A 23,193-nucleotide genomic window follows, 5' to 3' on the forward strand; every position below is an offset into this window, starting at 1 on the left:
CCCGAGTAGCTGGAATTACAGGCATGTGCCACCACACCCAGCTAAATTTGTATTTTTAGTAGAGACAGGGTTTCTCCATGTTGGTCAGGCTGGTCTTGAACTCCCAACCTCAGGTGATCCACCTGCCTCAGACTCCCAAAGTGCTGGGATTACAGGTGTGAGCCACCACTCCCAGCCCAACAGTGCTTTTCTCATTATAATTTTTGTGGTCATCCTCACCTCACAGATGAATAAATTCACTCAGATTAAGAAATGTGCCCAAAATCTAAATAATCAATAAGCAAAAGATCTAATGTTAGCCACATCTGATTCTGAACTCAATATTCTTCCACCATTATATTAATGAAGAAAATGGAAATTGTTCCTGTGGCAGATATTTCAAAATGTTTACCATTCCAACTCCACTAGTAAACCTACACTGAATGGTTGGGGTAAGAGGCTTATAAGTGTGCACTATACCAAGTGACGTCAAGAGTCATCATCACACTGATGCCAGTTACTAATTTAGTTTCCTATTGTTTTGACAGAAGAGGTAAATTTAATGTATCAACAAAAGCATGTAGCCAAGTGAAGGGTAATCAGTATCTGAATTAATCAAGTTCTCATTTCTTTCTTTGGAGAAAGACTCTTGCTCTGTTGCCCAGGCTGGAGTGCAGTGGCACAATCATAGCTCACTGCAACCTGGAAATCATGGGCTCAAGCAGTCCTCCCACCTCAGCCTCCCAAGTAGCTAAGACTACAGACACACACAACCACGCCCAGTTATTTATTTTTTATTTTTGTAGAGACAAGGGTCTCCCTATGAGAGCTCCTGGCCCCAAGTGATACCCCCATCCTGTGCTCCAAAAATGCTGGGATTACAGGCATGAGCCACTGCACCCAGCAAGCTTTCCAATTAATTTGAAGAGAAAACTTATCAATAAGACAATAGTATATACACAGACCAAATGCAAAGACTCTATAAGATAGCAATTTAAACAAATTTCTATTGTGAACACTAGTTTTAATACCAAAAAAAATGTTTAAGATCATTTTTACAACAATTGGTGCTGTTTGAATGTTGTTGGTTTCTAATGTTTGTTCAGAGATGGAGTGTCTCTTTGTCGCCCAGGCTGGAGTGCAGTGGCGCGATCTTGGCTCACCGCAACCTCTGCCTCCCTGGTTCAAGCGATTTTCATGCCTCAGCCTCCCAAGTGGCTGGGATTACAGGCACACAGTACCACGCCCAGCTAATTTTTGTATTTTTAGCAGGAACGGGTTTCACCATTTTGGCCAGGCTGGTCTTGAACTCCTGACCTCTGATGATCAGCCCACCTTGGCCTCCCAGAGTGCTGCGATTACAAGCATGAGCAACCACGCCCAGCTGGTTTTTAACGTCTTTATTTTATTAACAAATCTATTTTGGTTTACAATACTATGAGTTTTAGTCAAATGAGTTTCACTAACTGTTATAATTTATATCAACACCAATCAATATGGTATTTTCCCTTTAACAAGGGCTATCAATGTTATTCATATAAAGAACATGCTTAAAGAAATGCATTTCACAAATATCAACAATTTCCATGGTGAACAAGTAATTCAGACCAAATAAAATGTACTTGGGTCAAGCTGTATCAAGCTGTCTACTCAAATCCTATTAATTTTCCCTTTTCAACCATGAACACGTTGTACTACTTTTTTCTTAAAACACTATAATTTCAACAACTGTTTTCATATAAGACAGATACTAAAAGTCATTTCAACATACAAAGCAATTCATCAACAGAATACTGTCAAAAAATTCAACGAAGAATTTTCCCTTCCCTTAATTCTGTTTACCAAAGTTCCTATTAATAAAATCAATCCCATTGGCTTTCATCATAATTTACCTCACTGAATGCAATTATGTCACTCAATCTGTATGCTTGTGGCAAATATTGGAATTCTCTAGAAAACAACCCATTTATATTAACTGGTCACTAATTTGCTTTGATTTAGAATGCTCAACAAACCAAAAGAACTCTGAACAATGAACCTTTATGTTCTTAAGTAGTATATCAAATATGAGCTAAAATCAAGAAAGCTCATCAAACTACCAAGGAGCTGAAAAAATATATAAATGCTGAGTTGGAAGAAGACCATGCTTAAGCTAATTACTAGTCACTGAAATTTCTGATTTTTTAATATCTTAAGTAATGTTAAGCTCTGCCAATAATATGTTGCTGACATAGTCACTGACACAAAAACAGTCCTCCATAGGACTTCTAAAAACACACGATCAGTAGCCACTAATTTATTTATTTATTTATTTATTTTTTGAGACGGAGTTTCACTCTTGTTGCTCAGGCTGGAGTGCAATGGCGCCACCTCGGCTCACCGCAACCTCTGCCTCCCAGGTTCAAGCGATTCTCCTGCCTCAGCCTCCCGAGTAGCTAGGATTACAGGCATGCGCCACCACACCCAGCTAATTCTTTATTTTTAGTAGAGATGGGGTTTCTCCATGTTGGTCAGGCTGGTGTCGACCTCAGGTGATCCACCTGCCCTGGCCTCCCAAAGTGCTGGGATTACAGGCATGAGCCACCATGCCTGGTCGCCACTAATTATTAATGCAACTCAACTCAATTGCACACTAACACTTGAACATACATCACTCTTTCTTCCTCACTCACCAGAGAAATCAATCAAACAATTACATTATTTTTAAATTCTCATAGGCAGCTTGAATTCCTGTTTCAGTTTTAAATTAACAGCGTGGAGATGGACTATTTAATAACCATTAATTTTATGTACCTAATAGCTATGATTCTGGTTAACATAAAAACACTATTGAAGTCACAGATATAAGCTGCATTAGGGTGTTTCCAGTAAAGCCAACTAGGTTCTAAGCAGAATTCAATTTATGTAGCTATATTATAAATCACTTAACTACATTCCCCGCAGGGTATTTCTCAAATTGGGGCATCATGTTTAAGTCTGCCAGTTTTCAATCTACAAAATTATAGTTTCAGGGACAAACTGCTTTTTTTTTTTTAATAAATATTATATTTTTGTTAGTAAATTTTTACTTACCTGGAAGGAAGTAGCACTAGAAAAGCTCTATTGAAGTCTTTCCTAAAATTCTCTTGTCTTCCTCAGGAACATAGCTATTTTAAATGTTGCAATAGGGAAAACAATACTTGGGAACCCAGGGGGGAAAGTGAGAGAGGAATAGTAAAGTGTGATACAATGAGAGTTTCATTGTATTCCTACGGGAAGTACTGGGAATTTAACAATTAACCATTCCACAATTAACCATTTTCTTTTTTTGTTTATGCAGACACATTTCTTAGTTTACCTAAACACAGTAAAGAGTACATCTTCCTTTTGAACATCTTTTCAACTAGTACTCAAAATCCTTAGACCAACCCTGAAACAGTAGAACCAAAATCTTCATATTAACACATTTTACTCTCATTATTTTCAAATATGTCTTTGTCTCTAAATCATTTCTAAGATTATTAAATCAACCCAGGATCAGTACCAATAGTATCTATAGATAGTTTTATATGACAAACGCTCACTGGCATTCTTGATTTTTAAAACTTTCATTCTAATCAAATCCAAATTATTCCTAATTTCTTAGAGATTCTATTTAACACCTTCCAGGTGGTTCTATATTCTTATGCAATCAGTTGTTCCCAGAAAAACTGAATAATAAGGAAACATACCTAAGAGAGGAGCTTGGGAGATTTTTTTGGTTGGGTATGTGTGTGTCTGGGCGTGTAGGCCTGGGGAGAGTGGTAGAAATACTAATTTGCAATACAGAAAAAACAATGCCATTCACATGGTTCTAACAAAAGTGTCTGACCACCCCCACCCCCACCCTCAAAAAGCCCTTAAATAAAGAGGAAGATCAAAAGAAAACAAAATAATTCCCGAGTTTCACCTCATACATACAATATAGCACAGGAAGTGGCAAAGTTTAAAATAATGCCTTTACTGTTAGGACTAGTATGCTGTCAAAAGCCACAATCCTTTTGTTTTAGTGAGTTGATTTTCAATAGAAAAATACAAATGAACATGTGTTTAAGTTCCAACATGGATTGAGCACCTCTGAATTTAGGATCAAATGATTAATTTTATTTTTCAGATGTCAAATCTTAGTATCATAAAATTTTCCATTATTTTAAACTTCACTTGAATCTTTAAAAAAGCTGTCTAAATTGTACTATATGAGTTCAGTTTAATCTTCTGTAAAATGCTAACAAATTGAACTGTCAGCAGTCTTTAAAAAAAAAAATGGGGGCTGGGTTATTACTAGAAGAACTCTCATTAAGCTTTGAAAATCAGAAATCAGAGACAAATAACTTCAAATATAGACTAGCTCCACAAGCAAATTTATACAATTATCTGTAACAGTCTATACATACATGTGTATATATATATATACGTAACCACTTTCATAGGTAAAAATATTAACTTCATGTCACACTATGATCAGAAGTATTTTCAGTTAAAGTTTTCAACTTTGAACAACTAAAAATTAATTTAAACTCCATTTGTTTCTTTACATTATCCAGCTGCTCTCAAAATGGTATCAATTCATTACACTAACTTATTATCATTTAAGTCATATTCAAGTTGAGTATGTTTAATGATACTAACATGTGCATATCAACTACTTCAAACTCTTCTATTCCAATCCTCCTTTTTAAAGACGAACGTTACCTTTTTTGTAGCTAAGCACATCAAATACAAATACTTTAAAAAGATAGTTTTATTCTAGCCTGCTCTCTATTTTAAAAAACACAGAAAGTGAAACCTATAAATATCAACATTTTGTGCCCCTCAAATATAGATAAAAAATTACTTACCCCACACACCTGCAGCTAAAGACTTATTGTGATTTGGTTCTCTCTCATATTCAGGATTTAAAGATGGCTGGAAGAAAGTTGGAATAAACATTTCACATTTTAAAAATAAATCCTTTAAAAGCAATCTCAGAATCATACATGTTGTAACTGATGAATCAAATATGACCAACTCTTAGCTACAGGTTGAATAACCCTAATCTGAAAAGCTACAAAATCTGAAACTTTTTGAGTGCCAGTGTCACGCTCTGCCTACTCATTCAAGCACTTGCATTTTGGATTTTCAGAAACAGGATGCTGAAATAATAAATGTAAAATCTGAAAAAAATCCAAAATCCAAAACACTTCTGGTCCCAAGCATTTCAGATAAAGGACATTCAGCCTGTATTAAACATGAATTACTCATAAACCTTACTCTCAGCTTACTTTGCTAACCATTAAACTAGTTACTATCTATACTAATTGCTGGTCAGAGAAAACAAGAGTGTGTTTAAGTTTCCTTATCCATAACTAAGAAAAAAGTCAGGGTTAAAAAACAGGCTACTCTGCCTATGGAGTAGCCATTCTCTTATTCCTTTACTTTCTTAATAAACTTGCTTTCATTTAAAACAAAAAAAAAAAGAAAAGAAAAACTCAAGAGAATGGAGGTCTTTGCATCAGTCTAAGAAATAATCCCTCCTTAGCATAAGGTCAAGATCAGAGAAGAGGAAAATCAGATTTTTTTTTTTTTTTTTTTTAAATGCAGTCTTGCTCTATCACCCAGGTGGAGTGAAGTGGTACGATCTCAGCTCACTGGAACCTCCGCCTCCAGGGTTCAGGTGATTCTCCTGTCTCAGCCTCCCAAGTAGCTGGGATTACAGGTGAGCAGCACCATGCCCAGCTAATTTTTGTATTTTTAGTACAGATGGAGTTTCACCATGTTGGCCAGGCTGATCTCCAACTCCTGGCCTCAAGTGATCCACCTGCCTCTGCCTCCCAAAGTGCTGGGATTACAGGAGTGAGCCATCACAGGTGGACTAATAATAATTTTAATTTTTTTTTTTTTTTCCTTATAGCAACACATGTTTATTATCTCATAGCTCTGTAGATCAGAAGTCTGGGTTGGCTTGACTGGTTTCTCTGCTTCAGGTTTCACCAAGCTATAATCTGTGTTGACAGCATGGGTTATAGGGAGATTCACTCAAATTGTGGGCACAATCCAGTTTCTTGTAGCTGTAGGATTGAGGTCTCCATTTCCTTGCTGGCTGTCACCTGGGAATTTCTATTAGCTTTGAGAATCCTCTTTTTAGCTTTGTATCTGGGCAACTGTATCTCAGAGCCAGTGATTGCACATCAAATCCATCTCACACGTGAAAGCTCTTGGATTTCCTTTTCTGCTGCACATCTGACTTTAGCTGGAGAAACTTCTCTGCTTTTAAGGGCTCAAGTGATTAGACTGGCCCCAATAATTTTAATTTTTTAATAAAAACTTTGTAGATAATGGGTCTTGCTATGTTGCCCAGGCTGGTCTCAAATTCGTGGCTTCACTTGAACCTCCCACTTCAGCCTCCCAAGGTGCTGGGAAAACAGGCATGAGCCACTGAACCCAGCCCCAATTCTTAAAGTTGTCATCACTAGTTAACACACGCACTATCAAAGCCAAAGCCAAGTCCAAATCTGTATTTCAACAAGTGATATTCAGGATTATTAAAAACAAAAGTGAGATGAGCATTGAATGAGTGCTCTAAAGCTAATCTTGGTAGATGCGTTTATCCTCCAAAATCCTAAATTTCCAGTATTCTATCAGGTATTTTTTCTAGCACACAAACTGCCTCTTTTAAAGAAGGTACTTAATATATATTAAATAAATCAATTTTAATATAAACATTTTAATCACCTAAAAAATGAATGATTACTAACATTGTACTGAGATTATTGTAAAGCAAATATACATGCATACCACCATGATTCCTTCAGAGATACAAACTAAACAGAATTAAGATTTTGGCGGTGGTTACATGTGCATAGCATCTTTAAAGTATACTATTAGAAATTATACTCTGCCAAGTCTAGGATTATAATAGCCAATGACAACCACATCTTGAGAATGGGGGTGGGATATGAAAATAACAACAGCAATTAGTTTTTATTGAGTGCTTACTATGTGTCACACACAGTTTTAAGTAATTTAATTGTATTACTAATTTAACCCTCACAACACTATGAGAGTACTATTACCATTCCCAGAGTTTGTTTATACAGTTGAACTTTGAATAACACAGGTTTGAACTATGCAAATCCACTTACATCTAGATTTTCTTCCATCTGTGCCACCTGAGACAGCAAGACCAACCCCTTCTCTTCCTCTTCAGTCAACTCAACATCAAGACAAGAATCAAGACCTTTATGATGACCCACTTCCACTTAATCAATAGTAAATATATTTCCTCTTATGACTTTAGTAACAGTTTTTCTCTAGCTTACCTGTAAGAATACAGTATACAATACATATACAAAATATGTGTTAACTGTTTATATTATCATCAAGAGTTTGGTCAGCAGTAGGCTACTGGTAGTTAAGTTTTTGGGGGAGCCAAAAGTTAGAAGCAAATTTGACTTCAATGGGGGATCAGTAACACTAACCTCTGTGTTATTCAAGGGTCAACTATACTGTAAAATTTTAATGTTATGATTATTAAGTGGAAAAAACAGATCACTAACATGAGAATACAGAGTAATTACAAAGTTACTTGATAACAGGACCTAAGAGTAATCTTTTATTTTTCTATTTCCCTCACCACTCCCCGCCCTAAATCCAATCTATCAAATTTTTCCTCTTACTGAAACCTTCCATCCAAAATACTTCCAAATCACATCCAAAAACTATTTATTTTCATTTATCTCAACTACCCAGTTCAAGCCATCATTTTCTCCTGAAGTATTCTCTTTTGCTATAATCCGTTCAAGACCTAAGAACTGTAAAAACTAACAATGCATCACATGACTCCTCTCTAAACCAGCTTCTCATTCACCTTGTAATTAAATCAAAATTCTGTACTTTGATGACCTGCAAAAATTCCATTCAATTTAAATCCTTTCCTCTCTCTCTAACCTTGTCTAATACTAAACTACTCTTTACTCATACTAGCCTTTTATCCCTTAAACATAACAAGGTTGGCTGGGTATGATGACTCATGCCTATGTTAGAAATGCTTGTTCTTTGGTGCCGTAAATAAATAGCACTTGAACATAATTTTAGCTTCCTCGGCAAGGCCATTTTTACTTTCTGCAGAAAGGACACACTCGCCACCAGTTTTGCCATGAGAGTACACCGAACAAAGGAGACAGGGTCATTTATAACTTGACGCATCTACTTTACTGCTGTGTCCAGTTTCTATTGGCTGGAACAGGACTTCACATTCTGTATTTGTCCTGATTGGCTAGCAACTTAGAACTTTTCAAAAAGTTTTTAAACTTTTTAAAAGAGGCAAAGGCAGAGAACAAAGGGAGGAGGAAGTAACTTGTGGAATGCTGATAAAGGTAAAAACACCTCCAAATAAGGAAGAACAGGCTATGACTTAATGCCTGCTTGGACTAGTATAAGCATGCCAAGGCAAATATTTAGGCTTAATTGTAGGAGCTAAGAACATAAAGTACATTGATTTCTTTATTACGGCTAGCAGATAATTAAGAATGATAGCATAAGTGTTTGAATAAATACTGCTTCTAAGAAGAGTTACTAATTATTCTTAATTAGACTAGGAAGAAAGTCTCTTTGAAGAAGAACCTCTACTTTACTTTTTACACCTATAATCCCAGCCCTTTGAGAGGCCGAGGTCGGAGGATTGCTTGAGGCCAGAAGTTCAAGACCAACTAGGCCAACATAGTCAGCTAGGTGTAGTGGTGTGCATCTGTAGTCCTAGAGGAGCTACTCAAGAGGCTGAGACAAAAGAGGACTGCCTGAGCCCAGAAGTTTGAAGATGCAGTGAGCTATGACTGGGCAACTGCACTCCAGCCTAGGCAAAAGAGTGAGACCCTGTCTCAATTCCACCACCACCCCCGCACCCTGATACACACACACAAACGTGAAAAAAATAAGATAAACCAAGGATGATCGCATCTTGGCATGAGCTCTCTCTCTCTTCCTTTCAGTCTTAACAAAAGCTCGCTGCTTATCAAGTATGTTCCAAATTAAATGTCACTTCCTGTCTAAATTCACTAAAAAATATTACTTGCTTAGAGAACAGAAACTTGGTAAGAGTAAGGGCTTTGCCTATCTCAATCCAGTATGTATTGCGTGTGCCAAGAACACCAGCTGACTCAGAGTCACTCATATATACTGAATAAGAATTGACAATGAATATATAAAAAGATAGAGTGCAAATGCTATCTAGCTTTTAAATTATGAAGAATGAATCACAAGAACTAGATAAATATGACTGTACACTAGGTCAATTTTTCTGTAATTCAAGAAATACAGTATTTTGGCCAGGTGCAGTAGCTCAGTGTACAGTGGCTCAGTGCGCAGTGGCACAGTGGCTGTAATCCCAGCACTTTGGGAGGCTGAGGCAGGCGGATCACCTGAGGTCAAGAGTTCAAGACCAGCCTGGCCAACCTGGTGAAACCCTGTCTCTACAAAAATATAAAAATTAGGCGGGCCTGGTGGTGGGTGCCTGTAATCCCAGCTACTGGGGAGGCTGAGGCAGGAGAATCACTTAAAATAGCACTTACAGAAACTTCATTTGTATAAAAGTCATAAAAAACTTACAAAATCCTCAGCTTCAAACTGTTTGCGTTCTCTCTTGTCTTCTTTCCTCCCGGTTTCATTGTCAGGTATGTTGTTTTCATGTAGTCCTTGGCTTTTTCCTGCATGGAAAATACTGCTACGAGAACGGGAACTTCCACCATGGTATCCACCTCGATGATTTATGTTTTCTGTACCATTTCTTCCATGTGTACGCCATCCATTTTTTTCTTTCCTTCCAAAGTTACCTTTATTTGATAATAGCAAAGTAATATAAATTCAAAGAAGAGAGGCTTAAAGATTGAATCACATCAAAACATTCTTTAAAAATCATAAAGAAAATTAGCCCTAAACATCATTCCTTAGCAAATTTTACCTCCATTAGGACGTCCAATAGCAGAATCAAAGCCATCTGAAGAGTTGTGCCGTCGACGATTCACATCATAACGATTCTCTGTCCATGCAAAGTTTTCAGAATGCTTCTCAAAATTCAATGACGACTGAAACAAATTATAAAAATACAGGTATTTATGAAACCTAAATACAACTTTAAAAACTAGTAATACTCCAAACTTCACTTATTTCCAAAAATTTTAAATGATTAAGAAAAACATATTGCAGTTATTTTCAAGGTATTTGATAATTGGGTAACTGTATAATGGATTCACCGATGGTCCATTTTCTTCTATCTAATGGAAACAAGCACATGTGCTTAGAGTTCGACATCTTATTTTCCAAAAAATATAAAGGTAAAATGCCACTGTATGGAAAACAAGTTAAAATATGATGTTTCTCGTATAACAAAATGTTAAGTCTTCATCATACACTACTTGATATAAATTTTCACTACAGCTCAGTTTCCTTCTACATCAGAGAAAAATTGTCAAATGAATCTTCAGTTCTAAGTCCCTTAAATTTATTTCCATATTCCTCTTCCCCAAACCAAGTGTTTTTAAAAAGCTATCAAAATAAAAGAATGTACAATAAGTATTCCAAAAAATTAGAAACACAGAAAAGTTCTAACAATGTATAAAAGTGACTAGCCCCAAATATTAATCTACTAATCTGATAAAACCACAATCAAAACTTCCAACAGTTTTTTTAAAGAATTTAATTTTAGGCCGGGCGCGGTGGCTTACACCTGTAATCCCAGCACTTTCGGAGGCCGAGGCAAGCGGATCACCTGAGATTGGGAGTTCGAGACCAGCTGACCAACATGGAGAAACCCCGTCTCTACTAAAAACACAAAAAAATGAGCCAGGTGTGGTGGCACATGCCTGTAATCCCAGCTACTCGGGAGGCTGAGGCAAGAGAATCGCTTGAACCTGGGAGGTGGAGGTTGCAGTGAACCGAGATCACGCCATTGCACGTGAGAAGAGACGGGACGCGACGCAACGGGACGGGAAAGGGACGGGAAGGGAAGGGAGAATTTTAACAAGTGGTCTCAGTAATCTAAAAAGAAAATGCATGAAAATGATCAAAAAATGTTTGAAAAAGGCCAGGCATGGTGGCTCACGCCTGTAATCCCAGCACTTTGGGGTACTGAGGTGGGCAGATCACCTGAGGTCAGGAGTTCGAGACCAGACCAGTCTGGCCAACACAGTGAAACCCCATCTCTACAAAAAATACAAAATTAGCCATGTGTGGTGGCACACGCCTGTAGTTCCAGCTACTCGGGAGGCTGAGACAGGAGAATTGCTTGAACCTGGGAGGCAGGTTGCAGTTGCAGTGAGCTGAGATGACACAACTGTACTCCAGCCCGGACGAGACAGAGTAAGACTCCATCAAAAAAAGAAAAGAAAAGGAAAGGGAAAGAAAAAGGAAAAAGGAAAAGGAAAGGAAAGTAAAATATAGAGCTCTATAAATCAATACAAATAAGGACAACCTAATGGGGAAAACATGAGCAAAAAGCCAGTTCTCAAAAATTAAAGAGCCACAAATCACATGAAAACACAGCCAAGTTCTCTTGTAATCAAAATGCAAGATTAGAATAAAGCTGGCACCTCTTGCCCATTGGCCAATATACAATGACAGTAAGGGTTGAGAAGACAGACAACTCTTTTTTTTTTTTTTTTTTTTTTTTTTTTTGAGATGGAGTCTCATTCTGTCGCCCAGGCTGGGGTGCAGTGGCACGATCTTGGCTCACTGCAACCTTCACCTCCTGGGTTCCAGCGCTTCTCCTGCCTCAGCCTCGAGAGCAGCTGGGATTACAGGCACCCACCACCACGACCGGTTAACTTTTATATTTTTAGTAGAAATGGGGTTTGATCATTATTGGCCAGGCTGGTCTTCAACTCCTGACTTCAAGTGATCCACCTGTCTTGTCCTCCCAAAGTGCTGGGATTATAGGAGTGAGCCACTGCACTCAGCCCAGACAATTATTCATTACTGGGTTAGAAAACATACACATACATATATGCTTGCTTACTTCTCTCAGTAGGGAGAGAAATGCGCATGTATATCTGTACTTATATTTGTCATCTTTTAAGCCTTTATGGTTAGTTTTTTTTTTCAGTCTTGCATGTATTTCAATAGATTTATCCTAGCACCTTATAGCATTTAAAAAAATTTTTTATATTATGCCCCAGAACTGAGCAGATGCCATTTATACTGCAAATATTTTTCTACAGCTTATTTTTTTTAATTTCCTTAAAAAAATTTCCCCCGCTGAAATCTGAGTAAAATAAAGAATGGAGGGGATTTTTTTCCCCCTTAGAGACAGATCTATATTGCCCAAGCCAGACTCGAACTCCTGGCCTCAAGTGATGCTCCTGCCTCAGCCTCCTGAGTAGCCGGGACTACAGGCATGCACCACTGCATCCAGCTTTGAGATACAGATATAGATGTAGACTTTTTTTTTTTTTTTTGAGACAGAGTCTCGCTCTGTCACCCAGGCTGGAGTGCAATGGTGCAATCTCAGCTCACTGCAACCTCCGTCTCCCAGGTTCAAGTGATTCTCCTGCCTCAGCCTCCCAAGTAGCTGGGACTACAGGTGCCCACCACCACACCTGGCTAATTTTTGTATTTTCAGTAGAGATGGGGTTTCACCATAATGGCCAGGCTGGTCTCAAACTCCTGACCTTGTGATCTGCCCGCCTTGGGCTCTCAAAGTGCTGAGATTAGAGGTGTAAGCCACCACGCCTAGCTAGCTTTGATATTCTAAAAAGACTATATAGGTGGTTTTAATGAAGTATTTAAACATATAAAGAAGTAATTAAACAGGGTAAGTGCTTGTTACTATTTTAAATATTTTTTAAAGCCTTAAGTCTTTGTTGCACTTACAATTCTATCTTGTATTAGTCTTTTATCTAGCAACTTTATTTCTAGTAACCTTAATTCGTACTTTGTAGCATGTCTGTTGGGATTTTTTTATACGGACAGTTACTGTTCATAAATAATACCAGTTTTCTATCTTGCCCTTTAGTCCCGTTACCTGTTATTTCTTACTCATATTTTACTATGCTGGCTATATGTCAGAGTCTTTCAAGAGTCTGGGATGTTACCATCTGTGCAAGCTAACAAGCTAGCCTGGATACTGTTTCATGGATGCTGGCAAAAGACATGAGACAAAGACTTTATTACTCATGGTACAGCAAGCAGCATAAGCGTGATGTTGGCACTGGTTCTGTACAGCCCCCTAAGACCTTTGGGGATTGACAAGGAGGGGCCAGGTGGATGCTGCCCTTGCACTGAGTTTGGCAAATCAACCACATATATAAAGAGCTTGGTCTTTGTCCCTCAATGTTGCTTACTGCAAACAACCAAGAAACGGCCCATGCAACGTGTAGTCAAGATTTTGCATTCTTGGCATACAAGCAAGAACGTGTAGGGGGCTGGGTGCAGTGTCTCATGGCCATAATCCCGGCAATTTGGGAGGCTGAGGCAGGTGGATCACTTGAGGTCAGGAGCTTGAGACTAGCCTGGTCAATACAGTGAAACTCCATCTCTACAAAAAATACAAAAATTAGGCCAGGCGTGGTGGCTCATGCCTGTAATCCCAGTACTCTGGGAGGGTGAGGTGGGCAGATCACCTGAGGTCAGGAGTTTGAGATGAGCCTGGCCAAAATGGTGAAACGGCTCACTAAATACACTAAATTCACTAAAAGTACAAAAATTAGCCAGGTATGGTGGTGGGTGCCTGTAATCCCAGCTATTCGGGAGGCTGAGGTAGGAGAACTGCTTGGACCTGGGAGGTGGAGGTTGCGGTCAGCCAAGATTGCACCACTGCACTCCAGCCTGAGCAACAGAGCGAGACTCCACCTCCAAAAGTTAAAAAATAATTTCAAAAGAATACAGGCCAGGCACGGTGGCTCACGCCTGTAATCCTAGCACTTTGGGAGGCCGAGGCAGGAGGATCACGAGGTCAGGAGATCGAGATCATCCTGGCTAACATGGTGAAACCCCGTCTCTACTAAAAATACAAAAAATTAGTCAGGCGCGGTGGCGGGCACCTGCAGCCCCAGCTACTTGGGAGACTGAGGCAGGAGAATGGCATGAACTCAGGAGGCGGAGCTTGCAGTGAGCAGAGATCGCACCACTGCACTCTAGCCTGGGCAACAGAGCGAAATTCTGTCTCAAAAAAAAAAAAAAAGAATACAAAAATTAGCCAGGCATGGTGGCGCACACCTGTAATCCCAGTGACTTGAAGTATGAGAACTGCCTGAACCCAGGAGGCGGAGGCTGCAGTGAGCTGAGATCGCGCCACTGCACTCCAGCCTGAGTGACAGAACAAGACTCAACCTCAAAAAAAAAAAAAAAAAAAGCAAAAATGCTCAGAGCCCAGGATGAATTGCCTCTCTCAATGATCTACCCATCAGCCCTATACATTCTTGGCTGAATTTGAATTTTCCCATTATTATTCCACTGTTAGTAACTCATATTAATCTTCCTGACAGAGACTAGAACAAAATTCATTTAATTGGTCTTATACAGCATTTAATTAAGTCTATTATCAACATCTCAAGTGAGGTCAGGACCCAGCCAACTGAATAAACCCTGGAAGGAGGAACGCTGGTGGAGGTTGGGGACCACCAATAAGTAATTTTGCCAGGATATGGTCTAAGGCCATGATTATCCATTACAGTTCATTAACAGGAATTTAAACCGACCTGACTGTTGCTGTCATTCATTAACAATTACAAGGGCAACAAATGGGCCAAAAGTTATCCCTCATCGTCAACAGAGAGATGTCCTGTATCTCATTCTCTCACATAAAAACCAACCACCCCAAGGGACACAGGTCACTCCAAGATCTGTTGTTAAACTTGATTTGGGTTACTGTTAATAGCTTAGTTCAGAAACATGAACAGCCTCAAAGTAACTGGAGCCTCAGTTGCTACACGTCGTTAACTTTCAGGTATCTGGATAAGCATATGAATTGTTATTAATCATAACGAAACAAGGCTGTATGGATCTGAGTGTTCAAATGCAGATTTAGGAGCTGCATTGATGGCATCAGGAGTAGCAGGATAGCTGACTGCCCATGTCCACATCAATTTTTCCAAGTTCAAAGCATGTGGACAGAGGTGACAAATCTAGCAGTGTGTCAGTGTCATCTCCTCCAGCTACTGTTTGACTCAGGCAGTGATGCTGGTTCAACGGTACAGAGAGGGCATTAATTGTTCACCTTTCTGCACCTCCTGGGGTAATGTGTTTCTCAAGTGTTGGAGTTGTCTGCTCTCCCTCCACAGCCATGAAATTGGTTAGTCTTGTGTCTAGCAATCTTAATTCTTACTTTGTAGAATCTGTCGGAGTTTTTTTTAATATGGACAGTTAATTGTTCACAAATAATACCAGTTTGTTTTGTTTTTTTTTTTTGAGCAGGAATCTTGCTGACTCCCAGGGTGCAGTGCAGTGGCACGATCTTGGCTCACTGCAAGCTCCGCCTCCTGAGTTCATGCCATTCTCCTGCCTCAGCCTCCCCAGTAGCTGGGACTACAGGCGCCCGCCACCAAGCCTGGCTAATATTTTGTATTTTTAGTAGAGACGGGGTTTCACCATGTTAGCCAGGATGGTCAAGATCTCCTGACCTCATGATCCGCCCACCTCGGCCTCCCAAAGTGCTGGGATTACAGGCATGAGCTACTGTGCCCGGCCAAATAATACCAGTTTTCTATCTTCCTTTTTAGTCCTATTGTATTTCTTACTCATATTTTACTGCACTGGCTATATGTCAGTCTTTAAAGTACAAGAGCTGAGACTTCACTTAAGAAAAAAAGAAAATCTCCTACTTGAACCTAGACTTTTCATCTGGGGGGTAAGATGTGAATGAGATGGGGGCATTTTTATGTAATTTGCAGTGATCCACTGTGTCCCCTACCTTGGTTCTCAATGGATACTGTAGGGGGAGAGTAGGTGAGCAGTTCACTCAAGCAAATGGTCATTGTCTTCATGATCTAGGATGTCAACCCAAGAGAATCTAATAAGTTAGAATTATTTAGATTCCATTTTGGCCAAGCTATCACCCTGTGGTATGGCCTGGACTTTAATTACTCTTAGGGGAAAGCAACATCATGTCCAGAGATGGTCAGGTCATAATCCCGAATTTTAAAACTATAAACTGGGTACAGTGGCTCACGCCTATAATCCCAGTGCTTTGGGAGGCCAGGAGTTCAAGACCAGCCTTGGCAACATAGCAAGACCCCATCTCTACAAAAAAATTAGCTGGGCATGGTGGTGCGCACCTGTAGTCCCAGCTACTTGGAAGGCTGACTACAGAGGATCATTTGAGGACAGGCACGGTTGCTCACATCTGTAATCCCAGCACTTTGGGAGGCTGAGGCAGGTGGACTGCCTGAGGTCAGGAGTTCGAGACCAGCCTGAACAATATGGTGAAACCCCGTCTCTACTAAAAATACAAAAATTAGCCGGGCATGGTGGCATCTGCCTGTAGTCCCAGCTACTCGGAAGGATGGAAAAGGAGAAATGCTTGAACCTGGGAGGCAAAGGCTGCAGTGAGCTGAGATTGTGCCACTGCACTCCAGCCTGGGCGACAAGAGAAACTTTGTCTCAAAAAAAAAAAAAAAGAGGATCACTTGTGCCCAGGAGTTCCAGGTTGCACCAAGCTATGATCACGCCACTGTACTCCAGCCTGGACCATAGTCTGAGACCCTGTCTCTAGAAAAAATTTTAATTAAAAATATAATTTAAGGCCAGGCACGGTGGCTCATGCCTGTAATCCCAGCACTTTGGTAGGCCGAGGCGGGCGGATCATGAGGTCAGGAGATCGAGACCATCCTGGCTAACATGGTGAAACCCCGTCTCTACTAAAAATACAAAAAAATTAGCCAGGCGCGGTGGTGGGCCCCTGTAGTCCCAGCTACTCGGGAGGCTGAGGCAGGAGAATGGCATGAACCCAGGAGGCAGAGCTTGCAGTGAACCGAGATAGCACCACTGCTCTCCGGCCTGGGCGAAAAAGTGAGACTCCGTCTCAAAAATAAAATAAAATAAAATAAAATAAATAAATATATATATATTTTTTAAAATTATATATATAATTTTAAAATATATATAACTAAAATGTCTACATTCTCACAATTTCTCATTTCTTTTATACCAATTATACCCAGAAGTGACTATGAAGACATTTCTTTAGTTATGCTGCATTCATTGACCAAACAGCCTTACGGAGGTGTGAGGAGGTAAGGAAGGTAGAGTTTTAACTTGTTTTGAGCTGAATTTTGAGGAGGCTCTTCTACTACTACTTCACAATACCAGATGTCTGTGGATGGTAGAGAGCATGGAATGTCCATTGATTATATTGAATACCTGCAAGGTATTCTTGAAAAAGTTTCAACCATGATAAGGTACCACTGATAGCACCAAGAATTGCAGCTAATCTGACAAACTTCTGGCAAGAGTATAAAGAAAATAGTTATAGAGGCCGGGCACGGTGGCTCATACTTGTAATCCCAGCACTTTGGGAGGCTGAGGTAGGAGGATCAAGGGGTCAGGAGATCAAGACCATCCTGGCTAACACAGTGAAACCTGTCTCTACTAAAAATACAAAAATTAGCTGGGCGTGGTGGCACACGCGTGTAGTCCCGGCTACTCAGGAAGCCGAGGCCAGGAGTTCAAGACCAGCCTGGGTAACACAGTGAGACCCTGTCTCTAAGAGGGAAAAAAAATTAAGGAAATTTTTAAAATATCAAACAAGCTGTAGAAAAACATTTGCAATATAAATGGCATCTGCTCAGTTCTGGGGCACCATATGAAAAAAAATTTTAATAAAAAATATAGTCAAACATAACCCAATATGAAAGGAGCTATAAATCACTAAGAAATAGACTACATAAGCAATTCTGAGAAAAAATTTCTAACACAAAAATATGCTCCATCGTCATTAAGTGATGCAAATCAAAACGAAATACCATCTTTTCATCTAATTTCACAAAAACGTAAAAATGAAAACATCCAGTGTCGCCGAGACTGAAAACCTGCCCCCCTCCCCATAAAACTGTAATGGGATTATAAGTAGATAAGAACATTTTGGAGAGCAGTTAGGCATTATCTACCAAAATGTACAAACCTTCTGATTCAGCAATTCTACTGCTAGAAATTTACCTTACCATTATCAAAGAAATGCCCAGGTATTTCTACAGTCTAGTCCATTAATAGGTAATTAATTACATAATCCACATAGATCCACTCAACAAAAGTTTACACAGCCACTAAAAAGAGATGAATTTCCTATGACTGACTATAGAAAGATACTAGAGATGGTATCCTTGAAAAAAAGGGAAAAAACAGTTATTTCATCTGTTTCTCCAAACTGCAATAAAAATATATTCTGGTGTATGCATAAAAGTAACTTAGCATTTCACTTCTGAAACCTAGTCTACTATCCTAATAATCAAGAAAAAAAAGTTATTAAACTGATGAATTTTAAAGTCTGATACATATGGCTTCCTATTCCAGCTCTAGTATGTCTCAGCAAATTAATCTCTCAACCTGAGTTCCCTCATCTGTAAATGGTGGGGCAGGGGGAGATAAGAGTGTCTACCATCTTAAGATTTTTGTTACCTTAATATAAGTGTTTTATTACAACAAGTAAGGCAGAGACCATCTCCATCCATTCCCTCTTACACTGCCTTTCTTTCTGGACTGTTTTTAAAAATAGTTTTAAGGCCAGGTACAGTGTCTCAAGCCTATAATCCCAGCACTGATTTCAAGACCAGCCTGGGCAACATAGTGAGACCCTGTCTCTACAAACAAACAAAAAACAAAACTAAAATTGAAAAAAAAAGTTTCATTTAAAATTTTCTCTAAAGCCCAGAATACCTAAATAAACAATAAACCAAAAAATCTACACAGTAAACCTTCTCCACAGAAGTTTCAATGAAATCTGGCTATGTACCTTCAGAACAGCAAAAATCAAACTAAAAGTTTCAATGAACTCGACTAGCAGTCTGACTGAATTCTCTGATCCTTTTAGCCTAAAAGTATAAATAGCCTACATTTTCATCGCAAGCTGACATTGCTTACATTGTCAAAGGGAAGTTTTGGTACAGTAATACTAATTTTTTTAACACTGCCATAAAAGAATCAAAAAATGCTACTATTATATACTATAGAGAAAACTACAGATTATTGAATACAAATATGAAAATGTATTCATCATAGTAAAGTTCCACCACAACACATTTTTTATTTTGTTTAAAAAGAAAAAAAATCTCCAACTTTCTATTTTATACCATTCATCTACCCTTTTAATACCACAACCCCGAAATCTTTCATCAAACAATTATGAAGATACAGCATCCTGTTTACAGGGATTATTTTGTCATCCTTCCTAGCATAACAAATGGAATTTGCTAGTTATCTAAATTTTTCAATATCTGTTCAATATTCTTTCAGTAATACTTTCAAACTGCTGGTCAGGACCTATTAACAAATGATAAGATCAGTCACAATTGGCATTATTTAATGGAATTTAAAAAAAAACCAGCAAATCACAAAAGAAAAAATTAGTGCGCCACAGGTATATAAAATTTGTTACATATACATGAAAATGAAAAGACTGTAAAATATCCTTCTCACTACAGGTCACAATCAACAGTTTAAAAGTCACTGCCCTAAATAAGAGATTTATACTCAGCCACATGCAGTTTAAATTTTTACCACATGATGGGGCTAAAGTTCTACACATCTCAAAACTACTGCCATACAGTTCTGAAAACATTTTTACCCTTAATTCAAATCTTCATGTCATCTTTTCAAACAAAAAATAAATACTGCCGTTTAATTTAAGTAGAGAATGCAATACTAATTAATGTCTGTTCCAATTACTCAGAACAATATTAAAAAGAAACGATGTGGGTAAACAAAAGTCTATGGCAGAAAACAAGAGGTTAATTACAAATAGAATTCATAAATGATGATTCTGAGAAAGAATAAGACAGAAAAGGTACAATGAAAGTATCACTAGAAAGTATTGTGTTTGTCAAAACCACTTTGGGCAAAGAAACAAATCTCAAATACTGCTAGTTAAGAGTTCAAATTGGGCGGGGTGCAGTGGCTCGTGCCTGTAATCCTAGCACTTTGAGAGGCCGAGTCAGGTTGATCACCTGAGGTCAGGAGTTCAAGACCAGCCTGGACAGTATGATGAAACCCCATCTCTACTAAAAATACAAAAATCAGCTGGGTGTGATAGCAGGAACCTGTAATCCCAACTACTCAGGAGGCTGAGGCAGGAGAATCGTTTGAACCTGGGAGGCAGAGGTTACAGTGAGCAGAGATCACACCACTGCATTCCAGCTTGGGCGACAGAGCGAGACTCCATCTCAAAAAAAAAAAAAAGAGTTTAAATTGTCAACTATTTTCTAAAGCTAATTTTTAATTAGAAGAATTCAGAATTTAGAACTGGCGTTCCAAATTCTAAGAGTAAAATCATCATCATTATGAGGGCCTATACAAATTAATCAAGAGTCAGGTCCAAAAAGCACTGAGAATTTCAACGCATGTTAACAATTATCAGCCAGGCTCAATGGCTCACGTCTGTAATCACACTTTGGGAGGCCAAGGCAGAAGCATCTCCTGAGCTCAGTAGTTCAAGACCAGCCTGGGCAAGATAGTGAGACCCTGTCTCTATTTTTTTTTAATTTTTTAAATTACCAATCTTAACTTCAAGTTAACATTTAAATGAAGACAAGTATTTACAAGCTTTTTTTAATGTTTTGTGTATCTTTCCAGATTTTTTTTTTTTTTTTTTTTTTTGAGACAGGGTCTCACTCTTGTTGCCCAGGCTGAAGTGCAATGGCACGATCTCAGCTCACTACAACCTCTGCCTCCCGGGTTCAAGCGATTCTCCTGCTCAGCTTCCCGAGTAGCTAGGATTACAGGCACGCGCCACCAAGCCCAGCTAATTTTGTACTTTTAGTAGAGACAGGGTTTTTCCACATTGGTCCAGCTGGTCTCGAACTCCCAACCTCAGGTGATACCCCTGCTTCGGCCTCCCAAAGTGCTGGGATTACAGGCATGAGCCACCGCACCCGGCCCAGATGCTAATTTTTATTACTGTGCTTCATGTTAGCTATGAAATCACTTAAAAATTACAAGAAGTCTTACATTTATTTCAGAGAAAATGACAAAAGAGGAAAGCAGGAAACCCATATGCATCCAGGCAGGACTGGGGAAAATGCTGACTTAAAAGACAAACGAGCAGCTCGGTTCCGGGGAATTCCAGGGACCCACACACGAATGAGAAGGTGGCAAGTCAATAACAAGAATTGATTTCAGTGGCTTAATCAACAGAGGTCTCCATTCCCCAACAATTTCAAGTACCTTTTGTTTTTTAAATTTTAATTATTTGTTTTTTGTGTGTGTGGTTTTTTCTTTTTCTTTTTTTTTTTTTTTTTGCTTTTTTTTTGGTTTTTTTTGAGACAGAGTCTCCCTCTGTCACCCAGGCTGGAGTTCAGTGGCGGGATCTGGGCTCACTGCAACCTCTGCCTCCCGGGTTCAAGCGATTCTCCTGCCTCAGCCTCCCGAGTAGCTGGGACCACAGGCATGTGCCACCACACCCGGCTAATTTTTGTATTTTTAGTAGAGATGGGGTTTCACCATGTTGGCCAGGCTGGTCTTGAACTCCTGACCTCAGGTGATCCACCAGCCTTGGCCTCCTAAAGTGCTGGGATTACAGATGTGAGTCACCACACCCGGACTCAAATCCCTTTTTTACAGTCTATGAATTTTTACTCATTTTACAGAATTCCAAAATGAGTCCTATGGAAAGATCACAGAATAGCAGATGCATCCTGGATTCTAATCTAGGCTCACACTTATCAGCTATGTGAAAACAATTCAGTTAACCTTCCAAAATCTGTATAAGGTTTAGATGATCACTAAGGTCCATCTTCAAACCCTAAAATTATATTCTATAGGAGAATTTTATAACTTAAGTGTATCTTTTTCAACACATATGGCCAAAATTTATTAGGACCTGGTAAGTCCTTATGGGAGAATAAAATTCCAAATTATAAAATTGATTCCGGGTCCAGCGTGGTGGCTCACGCCTGTTATCCCAGCACACTGGGAGGTAGAGGCAGGCGGATCACTTGAGGTGAAATCAAGTTATCAAAGTCCCTGTGATTACTCAAGTTTATGTTAATAGTCACTTAGACTGGGGCCCCCAACAGTCTCAGCACAGGGCCAGTAACAGGAAAAATCAAGTGATTAGAGGGTATGAACTTTCAGCCCCACCCATAGACCAATTGCTGAACACATGAAAGTGCTGGGAGGGTAGTACACCCAGACAGGGCATGGAAGCTCCACACACCCCACCACCTCCCCTCACCTAATACCTCACCATTACCAATCTATTCACCTGTATCCTTTATAATAAAATCAGCAAATGTGTTTCCCTGAATTCTTTGAGCCATCCCAACAAATTGTTCAGACCCAATGGGGGTGGTTGCAGAAATCCTGGTTTGTAACCAGTGAGGAGTACTGGTGACTGGGACTGGCTATTGGCATCTGAAGTGAAAGCAGTCTTGTGGGACTGAACATTTAACCTGTGGGATCTGACCCTATCCCAAGCAGACAGTGTCAGAACCGAAATGAATTATAGGATACCCAGGTAGTGTCTGCTGGAGAACTGCTTTGAGGGGGAGAATCCAAATTATGTGGTTATAGAAGTGTTCTGTGTTGAGAGTAGAGAGGAAAAAAAGTGGGTTTTTTTTTGTTTTTTTTTTCTTTTACACAGGTCTTATAGTCTAGAAAAGTCAAAACACCTATAGGAATTACTTTAAATCAAAATGAACACAGCTTGCCTGAACCAAAAGTATAAATTACTATAAAAAATTTCATAAGTGAAAAGAAATTAACTAGTATTTATGAGAAAGATTTTTTAAATAAACTCTTAATCTGTGTGAAAATTTTCATTTATTTAATTTACTTTTGTAGAGAGGCAGGGTTTCACCATGTTGCCCAGGCTGTTCTCAAACTCCTGGCCTCAAGAGATTCTCCAGCCTCAGCCTGCCATAGTGCTGGGATTATAGGTGTGAGCCACCACATCTGGCCCAAGAGAATCAATGTGCTTTTTCTGAAAATGGTTATATTCTTAATTATACTGGCTCTTTGCATTCGCATTGTCTCATTATTTAGAGGCAAATATCTAGACAGTTACAGGTAGATCTTTGACCA

The 23,193-nt window shown here is 39.1% G+C and overlaps 1 protein-coding gene across 11 annotated transcripts in view; it reads right to left on the bottom strand.

Moving 5' to 3' along the window:
• Nucleotides 1–23,193, bottom strand: part of GPBP1 (GC-rich promoter binding protein 1) — an 89,729-nt gene that overhangs the window by 22,365 nt on the left and 44,171 nt on the right. For 6 of the 11 annotated variants that reach the window (XM_055367562.2, XM_063700738.1, XM_019013469.3 and 3 more), the window contains 4 exons: nt 9,932–10,055; nt 9,580–9,803; nt 4,836–4,902; nt 3,690–3,749 (listed from right to left, as the gene is read on the bottom strand). In XM_055367562.2, coding sequence (XP_055223537.1) covers nt 3,690–3,749; nt 4,836–4,902; nt 9,580–9,803; nt 9,932–10,055 — 475 coding nt within the window. The remainder of the gene's footprint in view (nt 1–3,689; nt 3,750–4,835; nt 4,903–9,579; nt 9,804–9,931; nt 10,056–23,193) is intronic. The other 5 variants (XM_055367568.2, XM_055367565.2, XM_055367569.2 and 2 more) reach the window with 1 other exon arrangement.

Source organism: Gorilla gorilla, chromosome 19 (assembly GCF_029281585.2).
Source record: "Gorilla gorilla gorilla isolate KB3781 chromosome 19, NHGRI_mGorGor1-v2.1_pri, whole genome shotgun sequence".
Lineage (NCBI taxonomy): Eukaryota > Metazoa > Chordata > Mammalia > Primates > Hominidae > Gorilla > Gorilla gorilla.